Raw genomic sequence first — 21,007 nt, forward strand, 5'->3', positions numbered from 1 at the left:
ATGCCATTGTGTTAAAAGTATACTTCCTGAAAAGTCAGCACATTGCATTTAGGATGCATTTGTCGTCATCTGCGTTTATAGAGAATAGGTATGTGAAGAGTTAACTGGTTGAGGTTGGAGCAGCTGCCTGTCTGTGGCAGGGGGCTGCTCTGGTACAGCCCCTGCCTGTGATGGGCCCAGGCATCCCACAGGCAGGAGCTGCTCTGACCAGGACACCAGAGCAGCCACTGCCTGTGGGGAACCCTGACCCACCACAGGCAGGGAATGGTCCAACATCCTGGCCAGAGCAGTCTCTGTCCATGGCAAGCCAGGGCACTGCACAGGCAGGGGCTGTTCTGGCTGGGCCGAAGCAGCCTCTGCTTGGGAGGAAGGAGGGAGGTTTCCCAGCTCAGTCTGTTCCAGCTTGTCTAGAGTGGTCCCTGCACTCGCCCCTCTTTAATCAGCTATCCTGTTAAATAATGTATTTAACCAGTTAGTCAATTAAATAGGATTTTATATCCCTAGAGGAGAATGCCTCTATTGTCAATATTTGTTTAGTAGAAATGTTAACATGTTTTCTGGAAACGTGAAAAAAACAGATGTACATTGTGTCTTCAGATGAGACTCCTGGCCCCACCGCCACTGAAAAGTGCTTGGGGGCATTTTCAGTTGAATGTACGTATACAGTCATTCAGAGAAGACACAATAGTGATTCATCTTTTTGAAGTTGTTGGGTTTTTTTGAGATGTGTTGCATATATCCATTCTGAGACCCACCTGCCCTTTTCCAGTTCCTCAGAGTTCTCCTCTAACTTTCTGGTACGAAGGCTCTGTTCTTTATACTCTCTGTTGAGAGCATGAGAGAAACCAGGGAGCATGCGTGGCAGCCCCTACAGTTGCATTATCGGAACACTCTCCAGTTACAAATGCACGAGGCGCACATTACAATTACACTGACATGGACATATGCAACACACATAAAAAAACCAATAGTTATGAGGAGTAACTTTTTTTTTTAACATTTTCCTTAGGACCAGTAATGTGGTTGCTATGAAATGTGTGGGCAGAAAGGAGATGCAGAGATTTAAAGGAGGAAAAATTAATGTGTTACATTTGGCAACCTAGTTGCTTTCATCTAAAAGATTTTTGTCTAAATGAAATATACCTATCCAGTAGCCTATCATAACTGACATGTAGGGTTTTTAATTAGTTGATGGGATTACTTTTTATGGATATATACTTGTTATGGACATGTCGGTCAAGGAGTTAGATTGACAATTATGGTAATATCAAACTAGAGAAGTTTGTAATTAGGATCACCTTTTTAACATAGTTTTATTTTAAATCTTTTATATTGTTGTGTAGAACTTTGCATTGGAGGCAATCACTCTGCGTAGCTGACTGGATTGCTCACGCTTGTTGGGTAAAGTAATGTTATGCCTGGTTTCTGTTAGAGTTCATATGTTAAATGAGAAATGATTTTATTTAATTATATCTATGAAACATAATTCATCTCTGACCATCCCTGTTAGGTGTACCAGATCTCATTCGCTCATTCTGAAATGCTGGTCTGGTAAACATATAAATTGTGTATTTTGTAACTTTACAGGCTAGTGACTTCAGTGATATCACAAACTGGCCAACACCAAGTGAAATAGCCAACAATGAAGTGAGTATGTTATGATATTTATGTACTTTTATATATAGTCTGAATTATAATTTTATAAACCTACAGAGCTTGTGGACTCCTCTATTTCAAGCTCACTGTGGTGACTGAGACATTTTAGGATTTCAGCAGAAACACTGAAAAGGGTTTTGCGGTATGAGTTAGTTCACTGAATACAGCTTTTTGACTCGGGTGTTATATTCCTATCCCTCCCACCCATCCCATAGAGATGGAACAATATAAATTCTGCTGACTTGAGCATCCGTCTGTACATGGAAGTATGCAGGATTTACCCCATAATTTTACATTTTGATTCCCCTTTTTCGTGTGTCAGTATAGCTCTTCCTTTTTGGGATGCATATGCAGGAATCCTTTGCAACACTGTAAACTTGGGGTTGCCTACATGCTTCCTCATGGATCTGAATGCTCACTGTTTCGTTCCACTGGCAATACAAAATACAAGCCATCTTAGGTTCAGGTCAAACCAAATCCAAAAATGGAGACAATTTGTGTTGAATTGAGATGATCTGTTTGGGTTAAGCAATACATTTCCTTTAATCTGAAACTAGTTTTTTGGGTTGAATGGCTAGACCTGGGATGCAGATGACATCTTCAGTCCCCCTATCTGCTTGATGTGCAGAAGGGATTTGAATATCCCTCTCTCATATTGTTGGGGAGTGCCCTAACTGCTGTGAAAGAGGGTTTTCTGCGACAGACAATGTTTTCTGTTGAAGATGTTCCACTTCATAAATAATTAGTCATTGCATTGTAGAAGTCTCTTGAACATTGTAGGTGTGTGCCCTAACTACCCCAGGCTGTGGAATCATTCTCTCGCTTACCTGGCCCAGTGACTGTTCTTTGTCATTCATAATAAAATATACTGTTGGATTTAGATAGGCTTCAAGCTAGTTATGTGAGTTCAGCAAGTGCTGTTTCAATCTTTGGCTCTATTCTGGCTATTTCTCTTTCCCCTGATCCCACCATGATTTTCTTGATGAAATTGAAGGTTCTTTGAGTGATATCCCCATCGGTGCTCCGCTGTTGGTGTCGGGCTTGTCCCGGTGCCGCAGATTGCAGACTTTTTCAACAGTGTCCATTCAGGTTGTGCATGCATGAGGCATGTGGTGTTCCCACCTTTGAAGTTAGCACGCAGCCCGACTCCTCTCAGTTCCTTCTTCGCTGCCCTTGGCTGCAGATGGAGTTCCAGTCTCTCTCCTTCTCCTGTCCTGACTTTTGTGAAGAAATTTTAGTTAGAGTAGCCTTATCTGTTGCTGTTTTTGTTTATTTATTAACCAGTTAACAGGTTTAAAAAAAAAGTTTACTTCAGCTTTGTATATATTTAGTCTACCTGTTAGGTTTTACCGCCATGCAACTCCTCAGCAGCTAGCTGTGGCGAACTGCAGCCCGCTAACTGATGCAATGCTGGGGTCTCCCAGCTTCAAAAAAATGTGAAAAATGCTGGGGCTCTCTGCCAGCATCTGACGGCCATAGTGAATGTATACGCTGTCTGGGTGACACACGTATTACCCAGAAATGTGTTCATTGCCTTACTCTTACGGCGAGAGCTTGCAAGGCTAGAGAGCTCAAATGTGAATGCTGCTATTTGATGAAGAGCTAGACTCTCACCTGAATAGATGGAGCAATAATTGCTCTGATGGGACTTCCCCTCAGGAGAAACTCTCGAGCCCTCCCCTACAAAAGGTGTATTCAAAAGCGAAACCTTCACCAGTCTGCTCCCTCCGAATGCGAATTAACAAGGGAGATGAACCAGGCACCTCAGGCATTGATAAATCTTGAGCCTCCTATGTAACAGGCTCAAAAATATGTTCTAAACAGCCCATGAAGCTGGAACCCCAGCCACCAAAAAGGGCACCTATTAAGGGCCCCCGAAACAACCAAAGCACTGCCGGCATTATCCCCAGCACCCTGCGAGCCCCCAGCACAGTGTTTCCCTCTGGCACCAGGGAAAGCCAGGGCAAATTCCACCCACCCTTTGACTGTACAGCCTAGCCCCTAGTCTCTTGGAACTCCAATGACCACCAATCGATTCCTCCTCTACCACCACCACCGGCTGACTCAGCACCTCAGCATAGAACATCAAGCCACCACCACTCCCCAGTGCATAGAAAAATGCACTCTGCATCAGTAACTGACAGGTGATGGAGAACTAGATCCCTGGGTGAGACCTTGGCACGTCCTCTCTCTCGCTCCCCTTCATCAGTGAGGGGTTCTCCTCCCTTGCCATGCTCACCTACTTTATCACAATATAGTGGCTACCAGAGGAACGCAAAGAGTGTTTTCTCCTCACAACATCCATTCCCAGAGAGAACACACACATCATACAGGGCACACCGACTACGGCAATATCAATACCTTCTGTGACACCCCAATTGGCTGTACTATCCTCAGCCTCATAGTCACTGGTCCCCTTATCATAATTGGGCACCATGAGACAGTTCCACTACCCCCCCACACACTTGCACAGATATCACCCCCTCCAACAGATAATACATGGACACAGAGGATGACCCAAGCATCCAACAATTGGAGATGCCACCCAATGATAACTCATCTTCTGCACCTGATGAAGTAGTTTTCCCAGAGGATCCCTCACCTAGTGATGACCTAAAACAGTTTCAAGATCTGTTCAAAAGGGTTGAAGATCTGTCAGTCAGGAGGTTGTGCTATCAGATGTTCAGGAAAAGCAGTACAAAATACAAAATTGTGCTTCCCCTGGATGAAGTAATATTGGAAACAGCATACAAAGTATGCCAAACGCCAGCCACATCCTCCCTCCCCCAACTAACAAAAGAGATGATAGAAAATAATTTATTCCGTCAAAAGGCATGGACTTTTTATTCTTACACGTTCAGCCTAACTCGCTAGTGGTTGATGCTGCAAATCAAAGGTTGAAAAACCCTTAGTACAAAACAAATACACAAGACAAAGACCATAAATGCCTCGACTTATTTGGGAGGAAAATGTACTCCTCCTCAATCCTTCAGCTACTCGTAGCTAACTACACAGCCTTACTCGCAAATCCCAACTTTGATAACTATGCAAAACTAACAGAACTTGCGCAACACCTCGCAGATAAGAGGCTGACCTTGAAAACCATCATCAAAGAGGAGTATACCATATCTCATACAGCCCAACAGATGTTTCTCAATGCTGCAGACACCATGGCAAGAGCTCCAGTGATATCCATAGTAATGAAACATTAGTCCGGGCTTCAAGCAGCTGGAGTCCCTAAAGATCTCCAAGCTATGGTGGAAGACCTGCCATTCAACAAGGACAAATTATTTGCTGCAAAGACTGATGAGGCCTTGCATTCTTGTAAAGACTCGCACGCCACCTTTCGTACTCTAGGGATCTACATCTCTCTCTCCCCCCCCTCCCTACCGACTGAAGTGTTATACGCCCCACCAGAGTCACAGGGACACAATCTTTGGCAGGCAGCAGCATCGACCATTTGACCAAAAGTTGCTTCCAACCCCAAAACCAATGGCGAAGAGCCCCAAACACACACACTTCCATAGCGCAGGCCTCTAGGCAGCAGGTTTGAGAATTTGGTTGAGCATCTGCCTGACCTCTCCTCCACACCAGTGCCAGTCAAGTCCAACATCTTCTACCACCACTTATGTCCTTTCTACAACCAATGGACAGCAATCACCACAGATTGGTGGGCTTTAGAAATTATCAGTTGCAGGTATGCTGCCCCTTTCATGTTGATCTCCCTAACTTTTCCACTCTCCCTCTCCCTTTTCAGGGACCCATCTCACAAAATGCTGCTCTACTAAGAAGTCCAACACCTTCTCAACATAGGGAGCTGTAGAACGGGTCCCCAAACAATACCAAGGGAGAGGTTTTTACTCAAACTTTCTCACCAAAAAGAGGCCTCCAACCCCTGGTTCTATCTTAGACCTCCGCCAAATGAATAGATACCTCCACAAGCAGCGCTTCAAAATGGTTACACTTGCCACGATTATCCCGGCTCCGGACAAAGGAGACTAGTTTGTAGCCCTTGACCTTGAAGATGCGTACTTCTATATCACAATACCTCTTATGAACAGACATTTTCTATGCTTTACAGTAGCTTCAGACCATTTCCAATACAGAGTCTTCCTGTTTGGATTCTCCTCTGCCTCCAGAGTCTCGTCTAAGACTTTGGCAGTTGCAGTGGCACAGTTTTGATGAAGAGGCATCGCAATCTTCCCTTGTTTGGATGATTGTCTCATGCAAGGCCCCTCTCAACAGGCCACAATGGAGATAAGATTCATAAAGGCCTTCCTCCAGTATTGAGGGTTTATTATCAACTACCAAAAATCCGTTCTATGCCCCCACAGAATTGCTGGAGTTAATAGGGGCTCACATAGATTCCACAATAGCACGCACCTATCTTCCCAATCAGCACTTCCAGACCATCAAAGCTAGTTTCAATTGTGACGATCAACCCAACCTTTCCTATTTTAACCAGTCTCAAACTCATGGGGCAAATGGCAGCTACCACATATGTCGTTCCACATGCCTGACTATGCTTTCAAGGTTTCCAACACTGGATTTCTTCGGTGTATACGCCAACCAAACACCATGTCCAAAGACATGTCTCACCTCCCCAAAAGTCCTTATTACCTCGTTACAGTGGTGGACCCAGGCACATAATCTTTGCAGCAGGGAGATGTTCCACTGAGATCAACCATACAAACAAATCACTACAGACGCCTTGCTTCTAGGCTGGGGCACCCAATCAAACGACGAGTCCAAGGCTGCATATCTACCTGCTCAAACTTAGAGCAGTTCACAGTGTGTGCACACACTTCCTTCCGCATATCCAGGGCTCCACGGTGCATATGCTCACCAGCAATTTGACCTCTATATTCTACATCAACCACCAAGGGGGAGCCAAACCACCATCTCTATGCACAGAGGTGATTCAGCTCTGAAATTAGTGTATCCATCACAACATAACCATCATGGCATCATACCTACCTGGGATCAAGAATACCACAGCTGATACACTCAGCCGCCACTTTGTCACAAACCACCAATAGGAACTGCACAGTCAGGTTATCCAAGACCTATTCCAACACTGGGTCCAACCGCAGATAGACCTCTTTGCACCCAGCGAAAATTCCAACTCATTGGCAGACACAATGTTCTTCCAATGGAATACTCACCTGTTGTATGCATTTCCTCCTATACCTCTGATGCCCAGGATCCTCCGGAAGATACAGCTAGACAGGGACCATGTAATCTTGATAGTTCCAGCTTTGCCTCGGCAGACCTGGTTTCCATGTCGCTGTCAACTGTCTCGCCGACCTCCCTACCCACTTCCAACCTGTCCGGACCTTCTCTCCCAAAGCAAGGGTGCGATCCTCCATCCTGAGCCGCAAACACTGCACCTGGCAGCATGGTACCTATCTGGTTCTCAGAAACGGAGCGACAGTGCTCACAACAAGTAAAAACTGTACTACTTCATAGCAGAAAACAGACTACACATAATACATATTTGTGCAAATGGCGATGATTTAAGACATGGTGCACCCAGAAGGGAGTCCAACCATCCATGGCTCCACTTCACTTGATCCAGGAATACATCATGCACCTGAAACAACAAAATTTATCACTTTCATCACTCCAAGTTCACCTGGCTGATATCCTGGCCTTTCACCCTCCGATAGAGGGGGGTCTCCATATTTGCTCACCCCATCTCTATGAGGTTTTGGAGGGGCCCGTCTCGATTGCATAGATGCTATAGCTTCTCTGCCACAACAAAGGTTCCAGACTATACAGGGCCTTGTTTCATTGGTCCAATCCAGCCCACAAGTCTCCACACAAACATGTCTCCAGTTACTTGGGCACATGGCAGCAGCCACTTCAGTAGTACAGCATGCCGGACTGAAAATGAGACCTATGCAATATGGCTGAGAACTGTATACAACACGTTCTTCCACAGCATCAACAAACTGGTATCAATCCCAGTCAGGATCAAACAATCCCTGGCCTGGTGGTCAAACTCAAGAAATGTGTGTGTTGGAGTACCTTTTCACAAACAATGCCCATCTGTGACCATAACAATAGGTGCATCTCTTCTCAGCTAGGGAGCACACTCAGGTTCTCTCAGAACTCAGGTGTGATGGTCCCCACAGGACTCCAACCTGCACATAAACATACTAGAGCTCAGAGCAGTATTTTATGCATGCCAGCATTTCCTACACCTCAGACACAACAACACGGTATACATATCTACAGACAATCAAAGAACCATGTATTAAATCAACAGGCTGGGAGGTGTCAGATCCTACCGCCTATGAAGGGAGGCTGTCTGCCTCTGGATATGGTACATTGCATGCAACATGTACCTATAAGCCTCCTATCTACCAAGCAAGGACAATGTCAGTGCAGATGATCTCAGCAGGAATTTCAACTCCAGCCATAATGGGAAATGACTCCAGAGTCCTCCTTCAATAGTTCATGGACTGGGGCTTCCCAACAGTGGACTTGTTTGCAACCAATGCCAAAAGGAAGTGTCCACAGTATTGTTTGTGTAGGGCTTTGGCATACACTGTCTTGGGGTCATGTTCACAGCAACATGGACTGCATCACTCCTCTGTACTTTCTCGCCAATTCTGCTCTTTTATCAAGTAATCAACAAAATAAGGCTGGACGCAGCCACGGTGATACTTATTGCTCCAGCTTGGCATAGGCATAGGCATACATGGTACATTTACTTGCTTCAGACATCTGTTGCTTTCTCATCTCCTGACAAGAGGGCAGCCAACTTCATCATCTGTGCCTAAAAATACTTTACCTCCAGGTGTGGTTCCTTATTGGTTCACCTCAGTAGAAACAACATTCACCAATCAGGTCAAACAAATTTTATGAAACAGTTGCAGAATAACAATCAGAAAATCTTTTCTCTAAGGGGCAAGTTTGGACAGAACAAAAACACTTGCATCCATCAACGATACAACTACCTAGCTCTCAGCTCCCTAACGGTTCACCTCACTGCTGTAACAGACTTTCACCTACCCATCAGGCAACAAATCTGTTTTCTCCCACTCAATCAAGTGCTTCCTGAAGGGTATTTAGAACACTTACTCACCTACTTGCCCCCAGTTCCAGCCTGGGACCTCAGTTTAGTGTTATGGGCTCTCACCAGGAAGCCATTTGAGCCCATGGCAATATGTTCCACCTTTCTATAAAAGTGGCCTTCTGGGTAACAGTCACATCTGCCAGGAGAATGGGTGAAATTGTCACACTGATGGTGGACTCTGCCTTGACAGTATTCCATAAGGACAAAGTGGTTCTCCACTCACGCCCATGTTCCTCCCCAAGGTCCCAGCTGCCTTTCATTGCAATAAATCCATAAACCAACCTGTCGTCTTTCCGAAGTCTCATGCTGACGATAAGCAGGCTGCACGGCACATGCTGGATATTGCAGGACAATTGTCCTTTATTTGGACAGATCTAAACAAATCCACAAGTCAACAAGGTTGTTTATTTCTACTACAGAGAGTTCTTTGGTTATGGCCATTTCGACCCAGAGACTCTCCAGGTGGATAATGAACTGCATGAGGCTTTCTTACTGCACCTTTGGCTGAGATCCTCCGTTGCAGCTACATGCACACTTTGAGGGCCATGGCGGCTTCTACAGCTTACCTGCATAGCATCCCTCTTCAGACATTTGTAGATCTGCAACGTGGTCCCCGATCCACATGTTTTCGAAGCATTATGCTCTTGTTACTTACCTGTCCCATGATACTCGGTTTGGGTACACCATTCCAGCTATCATGTATGACACTGACTAGTTGAAGCTCCTGCCTCTGATCACGGGTACTGCTCCATAGTCACTTAAGGTAGAGCAACCACAGGGACACTACTAGAAGAAGGAAAGAGTTACCTTGTGCAGTAACAGAGGTTCTTCAAGATGGCTGTCTCTGTGGGTGCTCCACCACCCACCTTTTCTCCTGCTTTGGACATAGACATTTTGCCTGGGCAGAGAAGGAACTGAAGGGATAGTTGGCTGTGCATGCATAGTAGTGGCACTGCACAAGCTGTCTGCTGCACATGCAGCCTACCAAGGGCACTGCTACCTAAAATCTCCAACTAGAGATGCATTGGTGCCCCAGACACCTAAGGTGGAGCACCCACAGGGACAACCATCTTAAAGAACCTTATTTAATGTACAAGGTGAGTAACCCTTTTTTCTGGAAGAAGTCTTATCTCCTGTCTTGTCCATTAACCATGGTTTTGCCTCAACAGTACTGGCAGAGGAGCCATATCCAACCTTTTCATGGTCAGGAGAGTCCGCTTCACCTCCACCTAGAGTGATCTGCTGAGGTAGGGGATTGAGAATCTTTTTGGATCCAGTCTTGGCCACAGAAAGAGTGCAACCCACCCAAAGATGGATGGTACTCAATGACTCTAACCACTGTGACCTACTATTGTCTTCTCAGTTTCTTGATTGGGTCCCATGGTGCCTTTGTGTGTGGAACTTGGAATCCAGGTGATGCAGTTGGGAATCTTACCACTCCACCCCTCCAAAGTGTCAATCAAAACCTTTCCTCTGAGCACCTGGAAGAAGAGGAAGGTGAGCCAGATCTGTTGGTATAGCTGAAGCCAATGAGGGTGTGTCCTCATCACCAAATGAGGTGATGATCTTCCTCCAGATGATCATAAACGATTTCAAGAGTTGTTAGAGTGGTGGGAGCATTCCAGATTTCCTTAAATGATAAGTTTTTAGCTACAGTGCTTCCACAAAATAAAGCCAATACTAGAACGAGCCTGCCTGTGCCTCTACCCTAAAGAAAGTAGAGAAAGATGTACTTTTTTCTAGCTAAGGGAATAGAGTTCAGAATTCACTAGTGAACAGCATCAGCTGCATTTTTGTCACCTATCAGAAACGTTGAACTACATGATTCAATGCTAAACAAGCTCTTCAGTCAGTGGGGGAACCTTCCACTTTGGACCTCTTTGTCTTCAGCAATACAGGAATGGCAACATTTTATTCCTCCAAGGAGCTGCAAGAGTGTACTCCAGAAGTGATGGTATACAACTGCCTTGATCACATCATTTGAGCTATTTCTTCTTTGTCATCCCTCTGTTACTTAAGGTTTTTGGAAGATTTGACTGAACAAGGCATAAAGACCTCCTCATCATCCCCAAACAGCTCAAACAGATCTGGTTGCCAAGTCTCCTGCAAATGTCATCTTGTCTACCTGTCAGCATTCAGATTCAAGATATCTTGACCTGAGAGAGAGGCAGCATCAGAGATTCCAAGCCAGATGCTCTCCTTCCAGAGCTTGCTGTTTTGAGGACATCAAGCCTAGAATGCCCTGATCTGAAAACTATTCTTAAACATAGAAAGCAAATGATGGGAATATGCTACCTCGTCAAGTGGAAATGTTTTGGTTTTTGAGCCCAGAAAAACCATGCATTCCTCTTAGCTTGCTACAGATTCATCTGGCCACATACTAGCATGACTCCTGCTAATGGACGATTACTCAGTCTTTTTTCATTGAATAAAGCCAGGTTTTTGAAGGGTTTGTTTAGAAACTTTGCACCAGTAAGTAACCAACCCCTCACTGGGATCTTCTAAATCCCTCTTTAATTATGTGTTCCATGTTTCATCTGTTAGAAGAGGTCATGTTCCTCACTGCCATCACTTTAGCCAAAAGGATAGGTGAATTTGAGAGCCTAGTGACTGAAGCTTTAATAGTCCATAGGGACCAAGTTTCAATACAACTACACCTGAAATACATTCCTACAAGACTTCTAGAATTTCACATAAACCAGTCAGTTCACTTACCTGTTTTATTTTTCCTGCAGGCTCATGCCTTTAGCAGGAAGATTGTATTTCCTGTTAGTATTAGTTTTTTACCTGCAGTGAATGAAACAGATCAGAAAATTACCTAGACTGTTTGTTGCCATAGCAGAACAAGTATGAGGACAAGTTATATCCCCCCAGAGGATCTGAGTGGATCTCTCACTCTGTGGTACAGTTTGCTTCACCTCATAGGGAAAATGCTCTCTACAAGGACCTAAGAAACCTCTGTAGTGTCACTTGAAGAGATGCCCCAGCTTGATAGCTGCAGGGTAGCTGTATGGAGCTGCATCCACGCATTTAGGAGGCATTATTCCTTGGTCCCAAGACACCTCTGACGCATCATTTGGGACAGCATTTCTGTAAGCAGTACTACTTCTTGCCTCCTTGCGCCATCCTCCTCTGAGTACTGTTTGTCACCTACAGTGGAATATACATAGGAACCAGCACTAGAAGAAGGGCAAGCTACATTATCTTATTGTAACTGGAGTTATTTGAAAGGTGCAGTCCCTAGCTGTATTCCATTACCCACCTTCCTTCTCTTCTACTTTGGATCATGACAAGAGTCACAGTAGAGAAGGAACTGGAGGTGGTCAGTCCAGTCCACTTCACTCTTTATATCTCCAGAGTAAAGCATGAGGAGAATAGCTTCTGCTTGCAAGAATTCTCTGCTCTCAGGCGTGTGGTCCAAATTCTTATGCCCCAGTGGAAAGAGACCACACACTTTGAATGCAATAAGTTTAATTTCCGTTTTTTATATTTTGCCATAAATAAATCATTGCACTTTAACAAGATATAGTCTATACATTGTTATGAGAATTATATAATTGTACTCGGGATGTAATAGTGTAGTCGATTAACCGATACACAAAAGCTTATAGGTTAATGCTATAGACTACGTGCATTCTTACCCCCGGCCAGTACATTTTTTAGCCCGCTGGCTGGTAGCCTGGCTCAGTTCTGGTTCACTCCAGGTCTGGTACCTATCCCCGCTGCAGCTCAGCAATTAAAGTGTATTAGGAGCCAGGTGGGCAGACAGCCCAGTTAAGTTCCGGCCCGCACCAGGTCCAGGAGCTCAGCCGGTGCCTCTTCCCGGTCACTCCACAGTCTTTGCCTGTTCCCTGTCACTATCAGAGGCAGCAGTGCAGAGTGACAGGCAGCCGATCTGCAAGGTGAGCTAGTTTTTAAACTGGTTCCCCTTGCAGACCAGCCTGGCACCCTGCACTATATCTGAGGCAGCAATGCAGAGTGATAGGGAGCTCCTCGGGAGTGAGACTGGAGCGCACAAGCTGCTGGCCCCACCTCTGGGGACTATAGACTAGTTGAGAAACCGATAAGAATTAATGAGGTTATGCAACTATTCAATGAACTGATATTTAACATCCCTAAACTATATTTTCTGCAGTGTTTCATATTTAGTCCATCTATTAGTTGTGTTTGCATTCTAAAGTTATTTTTTGTAACCAGGAGGACTTAAAACATTTGAAAAACTTAGACTCTTTTAATGGAAACAATTTATAATTTACACACCTCATAATTTTGGAGTTTGTCATGCCCAAAGAATGAAAAACACTTAAGTCATGTTAAGTATGGAAACTTGTATTCAAGGTATCTTATGCTGCCAGCATCCATACAATCATGAAAATATTTAGCAATGTCTCTTGCAGTGTAAAACTATTAATCAGAATAAAAAGCCTCTAAATAAAGAAAATGAGGAGAAAACTGAAAAGAGTGCAAGCAGTGAAATTGAGAACCTGCAAGCAAAGCCAGATGGTCCTGGAGAAAGTATCAGTGAAGATGAGGCTCATAACAATCAAAGGAAAAAAGGTTGGTCTAGGCATTATACAAAATTGTAACTCTGAGTTGCTTTTCTATTTTTTCTTCTGGCATGTGCATGAGAGGATTTTTTAAATGTATTTGTAGTGTAAAGTTTTAAAACTACTCCTCTCTTGATATTTCTGAGGTGTCATGATTTGTCATAGAAAAGTAAACTTGTGAATGTGTGCTCTATGCCTTCCTGAGAGCCATCCAGAGCAGGGCTTCTCAAACTGTGGGATGTGATCCCTCCCACAGGAGGTCACAAGGTTGTTACTTGGAAATCACAAGCTGTGAGCCTCCACTCCCAAACGCTGTTTCTCCTTCAGCATTTATAATTGTGTTAAATATAAATAAAGTTTTTAATTCAAAAGAGTGGGCTGCACTTAGAGGTTTGCTGTGGGAAAGGGATTACCAGTATGAAAGTTTGAGAATCACTGATCTAGAGGAAGAAGTTATTCTGAATCTGTTGATTTCCCCTTCTGTCTTAGCCTGCACAAGCTAGTTGGAAGAGGGGGGCATCTCTTTAAAATAGTTTTCTCCACAATAAAATATGGAAAATAAAGTGGATACTGTATTGTATGTATTTTGTAAACTCAAATGGATTAAGTAACGCTGGGATCAGTTTGTGGGACAGCACAATTTTGTAAGAACTTTAAGTCTGAAATTGGAAAATGACCTGAGATCTTTAAGCCCTCAGCTCGAAGAAAGTCTTCATATGTTGTATACTAGCATTTAAGGCAAATACAGAAATTGCAGAACAATTCATAAAATATTTGATCTAGAGTTATAAATATTAGATAACGCGCAAAACCGGAAATTCCAAAAACAGTGGATTTCTTCTAGCGAATTACATAGTTCATATTCTTGTCTCTCTTTTGTCATATGCCAGGCAAGAATAAAATTTGTCTTGTATTAGCAGAGAATTTCAGGCTTTGGGACACAGGTTGGTATCATTTGCACCTATAAATCAGGCAAAAAATAATACCTGTTAAAACAGGTTTGCACTACAGGGATGAAGGATGTGTTGGTGTTCTGTCACATTGAAGCTATTAGTTTTTGTAATAAGGGTGAGTGCTTCTAAACTTGTGTTGATGCAAAAAATGTGTGTCAACTTCAATATATATATGTTTTACATCAAAAGTTTGAAGAACTTAAATTGGAATTATCTGGTTGATTTGTTGATCCCTGACTTTTTTTTAATTCATGATTTCATTTTGGACCCCCCCTTTTTTGGGGGGGGCATACCACTTAAGATGATTCTCCCTCCTCCGAACCAACTGCACAATAGCAGATGTTATGGTTAATGAGCTATATGATATCTTTTTTACCCTTTTGGTATTTAAGATATTTCTCTTATATCTCTTATCTTAATGTTTGTTATACTTCAGCATATCACATCTTAACATTGTCAAGAAAATGTTCATTGCTTGGAACTGAGGTCTCTTCTTTCTGTTATGAAGGTATCACATGTTTTTCTTTGAATACTGGTCTCTATCTATATTACACACAGAGGTATGCTTATACGCCCTGCATCTAAATCTGGAAATACTTTATAGCAGCATCCACTAGCTCATACATGCACAGTAGCTTACTTTCTACTTCCAGCTAAATGTATAAGAGGCAGTGTGGATCAATGTCTCTTCAGTTCCTTATTGACACACAGAATCATAGAACACTATGGGAAGGGACCTGGAGAGGTCATAAAATCCAGTCCCCTGCCCTCATAGCAGGACCAAGCATCATCTGATCATCCCTGATAGATATTTGTCTAACCTACTCTTAAAAATCTCTAATGATGAAGATTCCACAACCTCCCTAGGCAATTTATTCCAATGCTTAATCATCCTAACAAGAAGTTTTTCCTGCTATCTGGCCTAAATCTTCCATGCTGCAATTTAAGCCATTGCTTCTTGTCCTATCATAAGAAGTTAAGAACAGTTTCTCACCCTCCTCCTTGTAACAGCCTTTTAAATACTTGAAAGCTGTTATGTCTCCTTTGTCTTTTCTTTTACAGGCTAAACAAACCCAGCTATTTTAATCTTCCCTCATAGGTCACGCTTTCGAGATCTTTAATCATTTTTGTTCCTCTTCTCTGAATCTTCTCCAATTTCTCTACATCTTTCCTGAAAAGTGGTGCCCAGACCTGGACACAATACTCCAGTTGAGGCCTAATCAGGATAGTGTAGAGCAGAATAATTACTACTTGTGGGGTTTTTTTTTTTTTTACAAGATTCCTGTTAATGTGTCCCAGATCACTTTGCTTTTTTGCAACAGTGTTATGTTGTTGAGTCCTATTTAGTTTATGGTCCGCTATTACCCTCAGATCCCTTTCTGTAGTGCGCCTTCCTAAACAGTAACTTCACATTTTATATGTGCAAAACTGATTGTTCCTAAGTAGAGTATTCTATTTGTCCTTATTGAATTTCTTCCTATTTACTTTAGACTGTTTTCCCAGTTTATCCAGATAATTTTGAATGATAATTCTATCCTCTAAAGCACTTGCAACTCCTGCCAGCTTGGTTGTAAGTCTACAAACTTTATAAGTGTGCACTCAATGCCATGATATAAATTGTTGATGAAGATCTTGAACAGAACTGGTCCCAAAACTGATCCTTGCAGAATCCCACTTGTTATCCCCTTCCAGCATGACTGTGAGCCATTGATAACTACTCTCTGAGAACAGTTCTCCAACCAGGTATGCACCTACCTTATTGTAGCCCCATCTATGTTGTATTTCCCTAGTCTATTTATTTTAGAGTTGGTCGGTCTGTCAGATCAAGAACACCTAAACGGTAAGAGCTAGGACCACTACATTTGGTATACAGTTTCCTGTTAACATAACTGAAAGCAATGTAAGGGTTTGATTTTATCAGGGAAATGGGATGTGCCTGGAATGGGATTGCTTCTCATAAAACTAAACAGAAAAAGAGAGAGATTTACCAAATCAGCCCTTGGTATTGACATATTGAGTGAATGTTGAAAGAGACTGGATGAACCTGAAATGGGATTGCTTCGCTTAACCTCACAGAAAAGAGAAAACCGAGAAATTTGGAGTAGTGCTCTGTTTTGGCACAGCTAAATCAATGCTAGAAGACAACTAGAACAAAATGTTGTTGGAAACCAAACTGACTTTAGCCCTTGTTGGTTAAAACCAAGTGAATAAGTTTTTAAAGATGAAGAAACAAAATACACTTGATGGAATTCCTTTTTTAAAAATTTACAAAAAAGAAAAACCCAGAAAACATTTAGCAATGCCTTTTTAAAGAAATCTTAAATAAAAATTAACTGTACATTTTCCTTTCATTAAAAAGACCTTAATTGAGTTAAGGACCTGAGCAATGCCAGGTACATTTGCTAGTTTATTTATAAGAAAGTAACGTAACACAGTATAAAGAGCTTTACTAAAGTGTAGGTGTACTGCCTCTACTGCTTCCCCCTTATCCATGAAGTTTATCATTTTAAAAAAAGTTACCAGGTTGTTTTGACATGATTTGTTCTTTATGGATCCATGTTGACTGTTACTTAACACCTTACCTTCCAGATGTTTACAAATGGATTCCTTAATTATTTGCTCCATTATCTTTCCCGGGTATAGGAATTAAGTTGGCTGCCTGTAGTTTCTTGGGTTTTCCTTATTTATTTCCCTTTGTATAGATGGACACTATATTTTCTCTTTTTCAGTCTTTTGGAATCTCTTCCATGACTTTTCAAAGATGATAGATAATGGCTCAGATACTTCCTCAGTTAGCTCCCTGAGTCAAAATTGTCCTTCTCTATTGCATAACTTATAAAGAAAACATTTATCAATAGTTTTATTCTTAAGTTATTTAAAACTTGTACTGTATCGTAGAATATTTTTCTTCCTGGTTGGGAAACGTCTCCCCAGTTCTGGGACTATGCCCTTGATCTTCTCCATCAGGTGATATTTATCAGTGCTCCCTATACCGAATGGGTGAGGCATATAATTCTGCGCTCCTTTCTGCCCAGGAGCTTTGCTTCTGAAGGCATTTGATGGCGAAAGTTGTGAAGTCGGATATCTCTCATGACCTTATCAATAAACTAGGAAAATACAATCTAGCTGGCACTTGTCAAGACTGTTCCCTTCTCTGGCATTCCAAGTACAGAAAGTGGAGGCCTGCAAGAGACATTAAATACCTTCTCTCTATAGGCTTCTGCTTGAAAAGCTCCCGAAAGTGAATCCCTCATGTGGACTGATCCAGGCTGAGGTTGATGGTGGGGTGGCAGTTGGTGAAATTCTTAAAAGCCTGGATCAGTCTACATGAGATCTACTTCCTTGATACTACAGTACAATTACATGATGGACACATTTCCACCACCATATACTGGAAACCTACCGACCGCTACACTTAACTTCATGCTTCTAACTTCCATCCAAGACACTTTTCTCAATCTATTGTTTACAGCCAAGCCCTAAGATACAACCAGATTTGCTCCAATCTCACAGAGACAAACTCCTGCAGGATCTATATAGAGCATTTTTAAAACCCACCCAGAGAAGTGAAAAAACAGATCAACAGAGCCAGAAGAGTACCCAGACATGAACTACTTTGAGACAGGCCAAGAAGAGAAAACAGAATTCCACTTGTAATCACCTACAGTCCACAACTTACAACTCTCCAGTGCATTCTCAACAATTTACAACCTATCCTGGAAAATGACTCCTCACTCTCACAAGCCTTGGGGGAAAGGTCAGTCCTTTTCTACAGACAACCCCCTAATCTCAAACAAATTCTTGTCAGTAACCACACAATACACCTCCATCATAATCGCCCAGGAACCCACCTCTGCAATAGGCCCGGGTTCCAATTCTGTTCACACATCTACACAAGTGATTTCATCATTGGATCCAATCACATTAGCCACTACATCATGGGTTCATTTAACTGCACATCCACTAATAAGATCTATGCCAGCAATGCCCCACTGCCATATATATTGGCCAAACTGGACAGTCTCTATGGGAAAGAATGAATGGACACAAGACAGATATTTGGAAAGGTAACACACACAAACCTTCCCGGGCACTTTTATCTTCCTGGCCACTCACTAATATCACTGTGTTGTTTGTTTCAGGCCAATTCCACAAGCCAAATACACAGAGAATTTAACTTCATTTGCAAGTTTGATTCCTATCAGAGATGAAAGAATAAAGATATTGGCTTGCTCGCACACTACCTTCCACATCCTAATGACTTAACCTACCAATGGGTACTTACAGAGGTGCAAATTGTTCTTATGAGCCTCTTGTAACTTGAACAATCTAATTCACTATTTTTTTTCTATTTTTTTCTCTCCTCTCTCCCCCTTTTCCCTTACTTATTCTTGGATCTGGACTTTTAATACTCCAGTCATCTAAGGAAGTGGGTTGTTACCCACAAAAGCTCATGATACCATCTACATATTTCATTAGTCGTTAAGGTGCTGCTAGACTATTTGTTTTTTAACTTTTTCTCTTAGTCTTAGGCAAGGTAACTCCTACTACCTTCCAGGACACAAGAAACAAATCATTGCCTTAAAAAGGTGATTATATTAACAAAACAAAAATATGTACTTGGAAAAGCATATTTAATTGATGGGTTACAGAGCAACTGAGAGAAGAGCAAATTAAAACACAGAGAAAATGGTATCTCTAGGCTACAGCTTAAAATAAAGTGTATGGAGAGGCACAGAGAAGTTTAACCAAAAATCAAAACACAGAAAATAACCTGAACATGACTAAATAGACATTTTCCTATCTACTTATTTGTGCTTCAAGGTACAATCCATTTCTGTGCCCAGTATTCTTGTAGGTATGCTAGTTCTACCTGGTTCAGTTAATATTGTTTCCCCAGATCTTAGCTTAAAAAACTCCCACAAAGAAAACAGCAAGCAGGTATATCTTTCAATTCAAATTTCAACACCCTCTCCCATTGACTTTCTTGACTCCCTGTCAGCATTCCCTAGCTACTGGAGTTGAACCCTTTAATCACCAAATGCTGGCCAGCACCACTCCTACAGGGCTACTGTAAGCTGGGTGCATAACTTGCTGGATAACCATTCTCCAAGAGTAGTTATTAATGGTTCAGAGTCATGCTGGAAGGGCATAACAAGTGGGGTTCCGCAGGGGTCTGTTTTGGGACTGGATCTGTTCAAAAGCTTTATCAATGATTTAGATATTGGCATAGAGAGTACGCTTATTAAGTTTGAAGATGATCCCAAGCTGGGAGGGGTTGCAAGTGCTTCGTAGGATAGGGTCAAGATTCAAAATGATCTGGACAAAATGGTCTCAGGTAAATAGGATTAAGTTTAATAAGGACAAATGGGAAGTACTCCATTTAGGAAGAAACAATCAATTTCACACATACAGAATGGGAAGCAACTGTCTAGGAAAGGGTACTGCAGAAAGGAATCTAGGGGTCCTAGTGGGACCACAAGCTAAATATGAGTCAACAGTGTGACACTGTTTGGGTAGGGGGGGAGGAGCAAACGTGATTCTGGGATGCATTAACAGGAGTATTGTGAGCAAGACAGGAAAAATAATTCTTCTGCACTATTTAGGCCTCATTTAGGTTGTGTCCTGTTCTGGGCACCACATTTCAAGAAAGATGTAGAGAAATTGGAGAAGATCTAGAGAAGATCAACAAAAATGATTAAAGGTCTAGAACTGTGGTCACCAACCAGTCGAACATAGAGGCATGACCAATTGATGAAGAGGTGTTCCAGTTTCCCAGCCCCAAGAAGGAGCCTGTGCTGGCGCTACAACCTCCTGGGAAAATGGAGGTAGCGCCAGCTTCCTGCAGTGGGGGAGGTCCCATGGCTGTATGCCAGATCCGGTGTCTCAAGAAGTACGTGCTGCTCCTCTCCAAAATAGCCAGAGTGCTTTCCAAGAAGTCAGATCTGGCGCACAGCCAGGGACTTCCTTCCCTGTGCTACCTGCCTGTCTGCCTTCCTGCCACAAGGGAAAGGGGAGAATTCCCGGGGCTGTTCACCAGATCAGACGTCTCAGGAAGCTTCTGGGAAGGGTAGGAGCAATGCGTGTGCTTCCTGAGATGTCGGATCTGGCCCGCAGCTTCAGGACTCCTCCTTCCCTCCCCCCCGTGCAGAAGGGAAGGAAGCCCCCATCTGCTTGCAGCATCATAACACTCCTGAACCCCCCAAACTCCAACTGTGAACCTCTTATACACTGGGAACCCCCTGTCCTGAGCTTCTTATATCCTCAAACTCCTGCACCTCCACATTCCCAGTCTTCTGCTACAACACTCCTGCACCATCTGCACATTGCAAATCTGTATCCTGAGCCCATCATACTCCCAAGCTTCCTGCACCCTCATGTCCACAAGCCTGCAGCTTGCTCAGCACCCCAACCTTCCACATGACCCTAATTCTCTCCAGCCTAGAGCCCCCTCCCTGACCCAGCATCCCCTTCTCCACCTCCTCCTGCACCCATATCCCCTCCCAGAACTTGCACTTCACACTCCCTCCCACCTCCAAATCCCTCCTTCCCACCCCAGAGCCCACACCTCCTGTCTCAGCCCCGTGAGAGTGAGTAAGAGCTAGGGGCAGCAAATGATGGAGAGGAGGGGAACAGAGAGGGCAGGGCCTCAAGGAAAGGGTGAGGTTTTAGGGAAGGGATGAGGTAGATCTTGTCTTGCCCTGACATTTAAAAAGTGATCTTGGGTGTAAAAAGTTGGAGACCACTTGTCTAGAAAACATGACCTA

The 21,007-nt window shown here is 43.1% G+C and overlaps 1 protein-coding gene across 10 annotated transcripts in view; it reads left to right on the forward strand.

Annotated features, from left to right (window-relative positions):
- Positions 1-21,007, forward strand: part of LARP1B (La ribonucleoprotein 1B) — a 116,474-nt gene that overhangs the window by 13,306 nt on the left and 82,161 nt on the right. For 8 of the 10 annotated variants that reach the window (XR_012904143.2, XM_075929961.2, XM_075929954.2 and 5 more), the window contains 2 exons: positions 1,588-1,647; positions 13,123-13,297. Coding sequence is in view for 9 of the 10 variants with exons in the window: in XM_075929961.2 (XP_075786076.2) it covers positions 1,588-1,647; positions 13,123-13,297 (235 nt within the window). In the remaining variant the exon portion in view is untranslated. The remainder of the gene's footprint in view (positions 1-1,587; positions 1,648-13,122; positions 13,298-21,007) is intronic. The other 2 variants (XM_075929957.2, XM_075929960.2) reach the window with 1 other exon arrangement.

The sequence above is a fragment of the Pelodiscus sinensis genome, chromosome 4, assembly GCF_052426305.1.
Source record: "Pelodiscus sinensis isolate ZL-2025 chromosome 4, ASM5242630v1, whole genome shotgun sequence".
NCBI classification, from domain to species: Eukaryota; Metazoa; Chordata; order Testudines; family Trionychidae; genus Pelodiscus; species Pelodiscus sinensis.